The sequence below is a fragment of the Ranitomeya variabilis genome, chromosome 1 (genome assembly GCF_051348905.1).
Source record: "Ranitomeya variabilis isolate aRanVar5 chromosome 1, aRanVar5.hap1, whole genome shotgun sequence".
Lineage (NCBI taxonomy): Eukaryota > Metazoa > Chordata > Amphibia > Anura > Dendrobatidae > Ranitomeya > Ranitomeya variabilis.
Window position 1 is genome coordinate 1,085,094,580 of NC_135232.1, and position 12,254 is coordinate 1,085,106,833.

At 40.8% G+C, this 12,254-nt stretch overlaps 1 protein-coding gene across 3 annotated transcripts in view; it reads left to right on the forward strand.

Moving 5' to 3' along the window:
- The window catches only part of PPARGC1A (PPARG coactivator 1 alpha), a 141,042-nt gene that overhangs the window by 57,208 nt on the left and 71,580 nt on the right, over positions 1-12,254 (forward strand). For 2 of the 3 annotated variants that reach the window (XM_077279963.1, XM_077279964.1), the window contains exon 3: positions 7,238-7,432. In XM_077279963.1, coding sequence (XP_077136078.1) covers positions 7,238-7,432 — 195 coding nt within the window. Of the gene's footprint in view, positions 1-7,237; positions 7,494-12,254 lie in introns of those variants that run through there. The other variant, XM_077279965.1, reaches the window with a different exon arrangement.

A 12,254-nucleotide genomic window follows, 5' to 3' on the forward strand; every position in this document is an offset into this window, starting at 1 on the left:
TTTTCTACCTTCAGATGAAAGGATGCGAGAAAAACTGCTTCCTAATCTATTATTTAGAAAGAAAGCAATATATCTCATTCAATTCTATATTCCCTAAAACAAATGTTCACGCGTAACCCTGTACATCACTCATTTTTCTTCATATATTATCCTGACACGCAGCCAAAAAATGTACCGTATATACATTTTTTTTCATATATCTGATTCTCTGCCAAGGAAAATTCTAGGGAAAAGGCCGTCAGGAAAAGAAAAATGTATTTTTAAGCTGGTGTTATTTGCTTCTTTTTCTTATTGTATTTTTTAGAATAGTTGTACAGTTATTGGACAGAGCTTTCTTGTAAAGCCTTATATACCTTGAATTTAGATGTTTTGCTTAAGGATCAAACTCTCACTTGGAATGTGGCAGTCAGATCGTTATGATGACTGTTTATACGTAAGTTATGAAAAAATTAGATTAGATTATAAATTGTGTTACATGAAACAGCAAAACTATAAGCCACCATTGAAAACATTAAATAGATTTTTGGAGACATTTTTAGTATTAGATTGGTGGGGTCCGACTCCTGACACCTGCACCGTTCAGATCATTGATTGTGCTGTGGCGCACTGGAAGTCACATAGCGCCGTACATAGTATAGTAGCCATGAGTGGTACTGCAAGCTTTCTCCCTTACGGCCACTGGATGGTGTAAGGAAATGTGCCTTTTGGATGCACTATGGCACCTTCAGTTGGCTGATCGGTAGGAGTGCTGAGTGTCAAACCCCCACTGACATATTGTTGATGACCCATTTATATTACATATTCCCTTAAATGTAAAAGGATTTTCTGGTACTTTAATTTTTTATCATATTCTATACGACATTGGTGGGATCCTACTTCTGTTTTGCTGATTGAAGGTGCTGCAATTGGCACAGCTCCATACATTGTATAATAGCCGTGAATCGTACGTATGCTTTTTACGTATGTCATACAAGTGATTCAGAAAAGCTGGTAGAACCATTCACGGCCACTACACGTTGTATGGAGCTGTGCCTTTTGGGGTGTGCTATTGGACCTTCAATCATCTGACCATTAGAAATGCTGAGTATTGAACCTCTACTGATCTAATTGTGATGACGTGTTCATTTAAGTTATTCTAAGGTGAAAATAACCCCTTTTTATAATGACGTTGGTCCAGAGATCTTCTAATTATGCAGATTCTGCTTCTTTTGATTAACCACAACCAAACACAAATGAAGCATGACATGGAGGCTATTGAGAATGGCCATCCATGTAAAACATGGATTTGCCAAGTTTGTATGAGTGACTATTTCCAATAATGACCATACAACATATTAGGGGTGATGGATTTTGTTCACAATTCCATGGGTAACATTTCTTTTCATCCATAAACAATGGCAATCATTGCAAATGCTCATGTGGGACAACATGTTCCCTAATCACACCTTTAATTCTATGTATCATATAAAAAAATCACCATAGAACATTACTCTAAGTGTAATTATCCCATTATGTTATTAAAGCTCATATGGATCTGTCATTCTAACGCCCAAGAACACAACCCATGTCTGCGGGGCACTCGTTCTAATGAAATGAATACTGGCAGAAATCTGAAATTTATCAAGCATGCTTTTCCATGGTTTGGCTTCACAAGGATTGAAATTCATCAATATTTCCAAGACTGTTGCTGGTTGTAACATATTCGTAAAATTGGTGCAAAAACTGCTCGAACGTGATAGGTGTGTGCATGGAAAGCATTCGTACGCTCACAGCTGTTTTATCAGCAACTTAACAACCTTGAAAAGGCAATTCCAATTGCCTAATTCTTCACAGCAATGACTTTCAAGCTAGTCCTCATGGAGCCCAGTACAAGACAGAACTCAGAATATGTAAGCTATTGCCATCTAGTAGGCCGATACTTGATTTTCTCACATATATATATATATATATATATATATATACACTTGAGTGTGTGTTTTTCATAAGCAAATTACCTCTTCTGAGAAAAAGAGGACTTAACTCTATAGCGCCACCTGTTGGAAGTAGCGATCCTACAAGTCACAATCAACCCTCTAACGAGTCGTGCAATATGACTTAGGATAAAAGCCAAATCAGTATCTCAATTCGCAGACACGGTGTTTCATGCTGTTGGCCCTCGTCAGTGCGAAGCATGAGAACTGATTTGGCTAGGTGAGAGGCTCTGGACTGGGGTCTTAGGGGTATCGTTTCTCCTTATGGAGAGTGACATACCATCTCTGGCTTTTCAAGGTAAGGAGGCTTATTTGCCGTACAATGCTCCTCTGGGAAATTAAATATGCAAATTACCTCTTCTGAGAAAAAGAGGACTTAACTCTATAGCGCCACCTGTTTTTCATAATACATCTTTGGTACACAGGTTGACTATATTTTATCTGCATTGTCACAAGCAACCTCATAGCCTATAAATGCATAATAATGGCGCCCAAAGTAGAAGACCAGGAGGTTTGTAGCATAGGTGTTCCATGTACCCTAACCAGGCAAAAGAAATTATGGATTGACATCAACTAAGTCCCAGTCCATGCAGTTTTTTAATCAGAATTAGTGATTAGCGAGTGTGCTCGTTACTCGAGTTTTCCGTGCATGCTTGGGTGGTCTCCGAGTATTTTGGGCGTGCTCGTAGATTATGTTTGTGTCATCGCAGCTGCATGATTTGTGGCTGTTAGACAACCTGAATACATCTGGTGATTCCCTAACAAACTGGCAATCCCTGCATGTGTTCAGGTTGTCTATCAGCTGCAAATCATGCAGCTGCGGGGACACAAACATAATCTACGAGCACGACCAAGATACTCAGAGACCACACAAGCATGCACGGAAAACTCGAGTAATGAGCACACTCGCTCATCACTAATCAGAATATGTCAAAAGATTACTGGGCTATGTGAACATGATCTAAAGTTTCCCATGTAGATAAAAGCCAATCAGGTCATACCTCCTCAATTCAGTTGATTGCCAGTTGTTAGCTGTTGGCCAAATGAAAATATGGATGACATCCATGTCACTCTACATTCCCATATTCAGGAATGATCGATTCAACTGCTGCCGAGGAGTCTTATATCTGCCCCAAACCAAGGAACCATGATTGAAATTCAACAGGCCAGATCCTTTGCTCCCCTGAAATCATCTTTAGAGGCAAAGTCTGGCGGTCTCCATACACATTAGACTGGCTATCGCTCCTGCCCATATCAGCGAGTTTGGCTGACTTTATTCTAAAGTGTATGGAGGCCTTAAATGTGACCACACACCTTACCTGTTGTCTTTCGCTCATGTTTTTTTCTGACCTCCTTTCACAATAGGAAGAGGAAAATAGGGTTTATCACTCTTGAAAAAAGCATTGCTGGATCTTTTCTTATTCAACATGTAAACATGAGTATTGGCCGAAAACTTACGCAATACAGATTTACAATGGGTTTGGGTGCCATTAATCCTTTTTATTGTATAAGGGCAATTCACATAACACCTAAGGACAGATGTTAGCGAAAAGCTAGATGGGACCTGTTGCATCTGAGCATGTCCTATACTTGGTCACCATAGTTGTTGCCTTACTCCTTAGTATGTGTGTCTAGATGTGGTTTGGGGAACCTACGTGATATTAGTCGGATCAAACATTATATTATTGAGGTGTAACCACAGTATTAATTGTAGCATGGAGACAAAATATATATTTATTTCTGGTTAAACAAAACAACAAGAGTAAATTTATTTCTTCTGATCCATTGAGAAGTGAGTAGAAGGCATTATGAAGCTGTATCACTTCAAGTGTGGTTTGATGTGTCCAGGATTAGGTGTGAGGGTGTTATAAAGTGCCAATCTTTTTACCAGTTGTAATTTGACCATTAAACAGTATTCCTCTTTGGTGCTCACACAGCCTATAAATATGGCTGTCTCCAAATTGAGCAAGGGGCGCTTTAAGTGACAAAATCGAATATTCTCTCTTGTTATCTCGCAGAACAATTGGTTCCGAGCTTGTGTTCTTCCCACCTTTTGATTGATTTCTCGCTCTCAAACTCCATCCATCCCTCCGCAGTTAATAAATTTGTTTCTATATAAATAGCAATTTGCGATAATTAGAAATAATGGCTTCGTCAAAAATATAAAGGTTACCTTGCAGAGTCGTTTTAGTAAGTAATGGGCTGCTCTGCCATGTCACTTTCTAAACAGACATGTGTTAGTCGGCAAGTGCACCTTATTTATTGTGACGTTGATTTATTTGCTGTGTAAATTGGGACACGGGCGATAATATAATGTGACATTAATTGTTTAGCGAAGTCATCTTTGTTACATACAGAGCTTTCTCCTGAGCGTTTGATTGCTGAAACTTGTAGAAAACTAATTGAGACTGCTCCGTAGAAGACCTGTGCCCACAGTATGTGTCAGCCTGAGCCCGGTGCCAGTCTATCTATGACTGCAGTAACTAATCACCCACTTTGTACGTTCATTGTCTCTAGGCACAATGCTAAAATGGAGTGTAAGAGGCTTCAATTGTGATATTATTATAGATATTGGCTTTGATATTGTGCCAATTTTTGTAGATTTATATGTAAATATTTGCCAAGCTTACACGAGCCTGGAATACAGTAAATAAAACAGGCCGTGGTTTACCGGTAGACGGTCTACCGTAGACCCATTGTATGTGTCTAATGCACAGGCACTGCTTTGTCTCCACTGACAAATGCAGAAAGAGTGCGCTGTTAGGTGACAGCTTTGACTTTTAGTGTCACACATTCACTCCGTAAACAGCCAAGATTGTGCCACAGCTGGAGAGATGGCACCATGCCATAGCAATATAGGGCATCTGTTTGACTGCACTGCAAAGCCCCTCTCACAGCTTAATAAATTGCTTACTGATTTGTTCTGTTCTGGAAAGTTGTATCCATTTATTTTAGCTTCTATACAATCTTTTTTTTTTTGTGAAGATTTTTACTGCTGGAGAAGTTTGACATCCAAGGATCTAACAATTGCCGTCATCTTCCGTTGTACGCAGGCCTGTCTGTATCATTACTGTGGCTATTATGTTAAAAATATATGCTGACGGCAAAACTTACTTGGTTACGTGGTAATCTATAGGGAGTTTATCTAGGAAAGTGGATAACTAATATATTAAATGTGAACTGGCCGTATGAACATGTTACTTTGGCAGCGTTTGAAAGCCAGCCATGTTTACAAATCAGAACATGCCCTTGCTTCTCTCAAACCTAGACCAGATAATGCTCTTATTTATTGCCAACAGGCCAGGTTATCAGTATACCTCCAGCTATAGATGAAATGGCCAATATATGTAGCTGATAAGTGGTCTTCCTGGGTACTAAAGATAATGCTGGTCGTGTTTGGACAACATTTCTGCTGACCAACTTTCTGACTCTACAGACACACACGGATTATTGTATCAATATCGTTTAATTGTTTTTTTGAGAATCAAAATAATAGACCAGAGTGGAAAGTGATTGACTTGAAATTTGGTTATCCTCTGCTGGACCTTTAAGGTCCATTAATCTGCCATTTGTTTTGAGCATCGTCCCAACATGAAAGTGCTTAGATGGGCCAGTCTGATCTAAAAGTTTCCATACACATTTGATGAAAATGGGCCACGAACAGTCAAACATTTGTTTGTTGGTCAAACTTTCATTTATTGATGAACCCAAGCACATCACAGACTATTTCAACCAATATTGGATTTTTCTGCCCATGATGCAGCCTGTGCATGTTTTGAAAGGGTATGAACATTTGTCAGTTGGTCATCGGTTGAAACAAAGAATCAGTTGTTTCACCACATCATCTAACAATCAGTTTTTATAGTCAAAATCATCCATTTTGTTTGAGTTTTACCAAATGGGTGTGACTTTTCTTACTGTGATTATAGAATTGGTGGTCTTACGAAATAGCGTCATGTACACATGGTCAGTGATAGACCAAATTTAGACTTTTGACGACTCCACAAACCTGCCTTTTGAAGTATTTTTTAAGCCCCCATACACATTAGATCAAAGTATGTTGCTGGTTGAACAATCATAATACTGATACAGCCATACATCAGTAGTCATTCCACATTGTCATAAAGGTTCTATGACATCGGGCTACTAACAAATGGTCGTTCTGGTAATATTCTTTCAATAAAAGGACGTTCATGGATGATCTATCTTTGATCAAAAGAACTTTCATCCAAAAATGATAAACATGGCAGATTTCACTTGAAACGATGAATGCCTGTGATTGGTCAGCTATCGCAATAATTTGTTCTTGAGTTTTTACCCAAGAATGATGGATTTGGTCGATGGTGGAATGTATGTTTATGGAGCATTTAATCAGCAGCAGAAGACAACTCAACAATGTCCCAGCCTTGCTGCTATCTGTCTTAGGGCTCTCACACGAGCGTATAACTCCAAAGAATCCGATGTTTTAAATGTATGTGTCCCTGGCCTCAGTTGAATTATCTACTTTTGGCTACATGATTGACATCCATTCATGTCTCATAGACTGACGCTCTTTAAAATCTTCTAGATTTTTCTGATCATTGTGGTTGTTGTTTCAAGGAAAACAGGCAATTGCAATAAAAGGTTTATCACGTATACATAGTGACTGGTAATGTTAGAATTTAAAAGGTTATTACATTTCAAGACACCTTAGTGGAAGGATGTTCGAGATACAACAGTGCTCACATTACATCCTATTGACCAATCTGCCATTATGGTTTCCTACATTACGATATGGATTATATGGTTGAAACTGTAGATACAGGACGTGTAGTGCACACTATTATGCCTATAGGTGTCCATAGTCCTAAAAGATGTTTTGTTAATTTGCTTTCATGGGGCAAAGGAAGATAAGCATCTTCCAGGCAGTTATCTCAGGGGAAACAATAAAATTGGTCAGGAAATCCAACCTGTCCAATCTATTTTTCCATTGACCTCTGACACTGGTAGAAAGATCATTGCACTAAACAGAAGTTTACTCGTCATCTTGGCTAACGTATGTGTGTGTGGCCTCTGATGGGCTTTGCTGTGACACCATACTTCAGGAACCCCATAGTAAATCCTGCATCAAGGCCATAAAGCCGCCAGTTAACAGCAGCTAATGATAAGCCAGTGACATCTAATTATAAACCAGTGACATTGAATGTATGTACTTGGTGTAGGGTGACTACTGGTGAAATGATGGCAGTTTATTATATTATTGACACTTTCAATTATTGGTCTTGCAGAAAATAGAAGAGGAGAATGAAGAAAACCTGCTAGCAGTTCTTACTGAGACACTGGACAGTCTCCCAGTGGATGAGGATGGATTGCCTTCATTTGATGCACTGACAGATGGAGATGTGACCAGTGAACATGATCCCAGCCTTTCATCTATGCCTGACGGCACCCCTCCAACACAGGAGGCAGAAGAGCCGTCACTAGTAAGAACCCTTCCTACTGTTTAACAGGAATTGGATGTGCCTCTGGCTACCCCCTGCATGGGTATGATGTAGTCAAAATAAGGTTTGGACTTTAATTTTAGGTCTAAAAAAAAGAATGACGTAGCTGTAATAAGATTGCACATGAAATGCTGACCTTTGAGTTGGGAAGTGCATGGATGCTTTTTTATATAGGGAGGTTTATTTTTAACTTCTAACATTGATTTGAAATGTTATCTGGGACCCATAATCAATATCATCCATTTCACCACTTTCAAGGCAAGAGTGCTCTTCTCCTGGTTTATTGACCAGATTACAGATACTTGCGTGTAACCTCAAATTATTTTAGTCACTGTAATGGAATTGTCCGTACTTGGCCAAAGGAGGTGCTTCAAAGCAATGTGATGGGAAGGTGTTAGTAAATGAGGCCAGTGACAAATCTCCCTATTTACAGTAATGCTACTCTATTATGTAATATGAAGAGGATGGTAGGAATCTAAGTTTGCATTTAAACAGATATTTGGGAAGTCTACTTCCCAGGCTTTTTCTTTTCAGGGAGGACCCGCCACTTGGCAATAATATGTAATTCCTTTGTCTGGTCAAAATTCCGCTGTTCTCTTTTGTTTCTGTATTTCCATTCCTGAGATATGGTCCCATCTTTCCTTTATATAAATCCAGTTTTGTTAGCCAAGAAAAGTGGGATGGGGGTGTAATTCTCATTAAGACACCCTCAAAGAAGATGTGAAGGCAATTCCCCATTGGCTAGCAAGACTAGATTCACATACAAGGAAGATGTGGCCATGTTTCAGGGACGGAGAGCCTATAAGAACAAGCCGAGCTATAATGTAAAGCATCACAGAAGGAACCTCAGCCATGTACAGGTGCATCTCACAAAAGTAGAATATCATCAAAAAGTTTATTTATTTCAGTTCTTCAATACATGAAGTGAAACTCATATATTTTATAGAGTCATTACAAACAGAGTGATCTATTTCAAGTGTTTATTTCTGTTAATGTTGATGATTATGGCTTACAGCCAATGAAAACCCAAAAGTCATAATCTCAGTAAATTAGAATACTTTATAACACCACCTAGAAAAAATGATTTTAACATCAGAAATGTTGGCCTACTGAAATGTATGTTCAGTAAATGACTCAATACTTGGTCGATGCTCCTTTTACATCAATTACTGCATCAATGCGGCATGGCATGGAGGCGATCAGCCTGTGGCACTGCTGAGGTGTTATGGAAGCTCAGGTTGCTTTGATAGCAGCCTTCAGCTCGTCTGCATTGTTGGGTCTGGTGTCTCTTATCTTCCTCTTGACAATACACCATAGATTCTCTGGGGTTAAGGTCAGATGAGTTTGCTGGCCAATCAAGCACAGTGATGCTGTTGTTTTTAAACCAGATATTTTTACTTTTAGCAGTGTGGACAGGTGCCAAGTCCTGCTGGAGAATGAAACTTCCATCTCCAAAAAGCTTGTTGGCAGAGGGAATCATGAGGTGCTCTAAAATTTCCTGGTAGATGGCTGTTTTGGCATTGGTCTTGATAAAACACAGTGGACCTACACCAGCAGATGACATGGCTCCTGAAACCATCAATGATTGTGGACATTTCACACTAGTCCTTGGAAATCAAGGTCCAAGAGTCTGAAGGAAGAATGAAGAGGCACACAATCCAAGCTGCTTGAGGTCTAGTGTGAATTTTTCACAATCAGTGATGGTTTGGGGAGCCATGTCATCTGCTGGTGGAGCTCCACTGTGTTTGATCAAGACCAAAGTCAGCGGCAGCTGTCTACTTGGAAATTTTAGAGCACTTCATGCTTCCCTCTGCCGACAAGCTTTTTGGAGATGGAAATTTCATTCTCCAGCAGGACTTGGCAGCTGTCCACACTGCCAAAAGTACCAATACCTGGTTTAAAAACAACAGTATCACTGTGCTTTATTGGCCAACAAACTCGCCTGACCTTAACCTCATAGAGAATATATGGGGTATTGTCAAGAGGAAGATGATAGACACCAAACACAACAATGCAGACGAGTTAAAGGCTGCTATCAAAGCAACCTGGGCTTCCATAACACCTCAGCAGTGCCACAGGCTGATCGCCTCCATGCCACGCCACATTGATGCAGTAATTGATGCAAAAGGAGCCCCAACCAAGTATTGAGTGCATTTACTGAACATGCATTTCAGTAGGCCAATATTTCTGATGTTAAAATCATTTTTTCAATGTGGTGTTATAAAGTATTCTAATTTACTGAGATAATGATTTTTGGGTTTTCTTTGGCTGTAAGCCGTAATCATCAATATTAACAGAAATAAACACTTGAAATAGATCACTCTGTTTGTAATAACTCTATAAAATATATGAGTTTCACTTTATGTATTGAAGAACTGAAATAAATTAACTTTTTGATATTCTAATTTTGTGAGATGCACCTGTATCTATAGAATAAAGGTCTGGTAACTCATTGTTTTATATAAGTATCACTTTAAAAGGGGTATGCTTTTGTAAAAGGTGTAATTCCATGTGTGTAATATATCAATATAGGAAAGTATGAGAATACAGCACGCCATGGAGCCATGAGAAGACCTCTGTATGTCTCCAGTACATTGAGATATATCATGGGCTTATACCAGGCTTATACCAGACATTGTAGGCCTATATTAGGCTGTGAGTGGCACATTACAGATCTCTTACAGTATGGGCCTATACCAGGCTATGGGTGCCACATTACAGATCTGGTACAGTATGGGCCCATACCATCCTATGGGTGCCACATTACAGATCTGGTACAGTATGGGCCTATACCAGGCTATGGGTGCCACATTACAGATCTGGTACAGTATGGGCCTATACCATCCTATGGGTGCCACATTACAGATCTGGTACAGTATGGGCCTATACCAGGCTATGGGTGCCACATTACAGATCTGGTACAGTATGGGCCTATACCATCCTATGGGTGCCACATTACAGATCTGGTACAGTATGGGCCTATACCAGGCTATGGGTGCCACATTACAGATCTGGTACAGTATGGGCCTATACCAGGCAAACAGTGCCACATTACAGATCTGGTACAGTATAAGCCTATACCAGGCTATGGGTGCCACATAACAGATCTGGTACAGTATGGGCCTATACCAGGCAAAGGGTGCCACATTACAGATCTGGTACAGTATGGGCCTATACCAGGCAAAGAGTGCCACATTACAGATCTGGTACAGTATAAGCCTATACCAGGTTATGGGTGCCACATTACAGATCTGGTACAGTATGAGCCTATACCAGGCTATGGGTGCCAGACTACAGGTCTGGTACAGTATGGGCCTATACCAGCTTATGGGTGCCACATTACAGATCTGGTACAGTATAGGCCTATACCAGGCTATGGGTGTCACATTACAGATCTGGTACAGTATGGGCCTATTCCAGGCTATGGGTGCCACATTACAGATCTGGTACAGTACGGGCCTATACCAGGCTATGGGTGTCACATTACAGGTCTGGTACAGTTGGGGTCTATACCAGCCTATGGGTGCCACATTACAGATCTGGTACAGTATGGGCCTATACCAGGCAAAGGGTGCCACATTACAGATCTGGTACAGTATAAGCCTATACCAGGCTATGGGTGCCACATTACAGATCTGGTACAGTATGAGCCTATACCAGGCTATGGGTGCCAGACTACAGGTCTGGTACAGTATGGGCCTATACCAGCTTATGGGTGCCACATTACTGATCTGGTACAGTATGGGCCTATACCAGGCTATGGGTGTCACATTACAGATCTGGTACAGTATGGGCCTATACCAGGCTATGGGTGCCACATTACAGATCTGGTACAGTACGGGCCTATACCAGGCTATGGGTGTCACATTACAGGTCTGGTACAGTTGGGGTCTATACCAGCCTATGGGTGCCACATTACAGATCTGGTACAGTATGGGCCTATACCAGGCAAAGGGTGCCACATTACAGATTTGGTACTGTGTAGACCTATATTAGGCTATGAGTGCCACATTACACGTCTGGTACAGTATAGGCCTATATTAGGCTAGGGGTGCCACATTACAGATCTGGTACAGTATAGGCCTATATTAGGCTATGGGTGCCACATTACATGTCTGGTACAGTATGGGCCTATACCAAGCTATGGGTGCCACATTATAGATCTGGTACAGTATGGGCCTATACCAGGCTATGGGTGCCACATTGCAGGTCTGGTACAGTATGGGCATAAACCAGGCTATGGGTGCCACAGTACAGATCTGGTACAGTATGTGCCTATACCAGGCTATGAGTGCCACATTACAGATCTGGTACAGTATAGGCCTATATTAGGCTATGGGTGCCACATTACAGATCTGGTACAGTATAGGCCTATATTAGGCTATGGGTGCCACATTACATGTCTGGTACAGTATGGGCCTATACCAAGCTATGGGTGCCACATTATAGATCTGGTACAGTATGGGCCTATACCAGGCTATGGGTGCCACATTGCAGGTCTGGTACAGTATGGGCATAAACCAGGCTATGGGTGCCACAGTACAGATCTGGTAGAGTATGTGCCTATACCAGGCTATGAGTGCCACATTACAGATCTGGTACAGTATAGGCCTATATTAGGCTATGGGTGCCACATTACATGTCTGGTACAGTATGGGCCTATACCAGGCTATGGGTGCCACATTGCAGGTCTGGTACAGTATGGGCATAAACCAGGCTATGGGTGTCACATTACATGTCTGGTACAGTATGGGCCTATATCAGGCTATGGGTGCCACATTACAGATCTGGTACAGTATGAGCA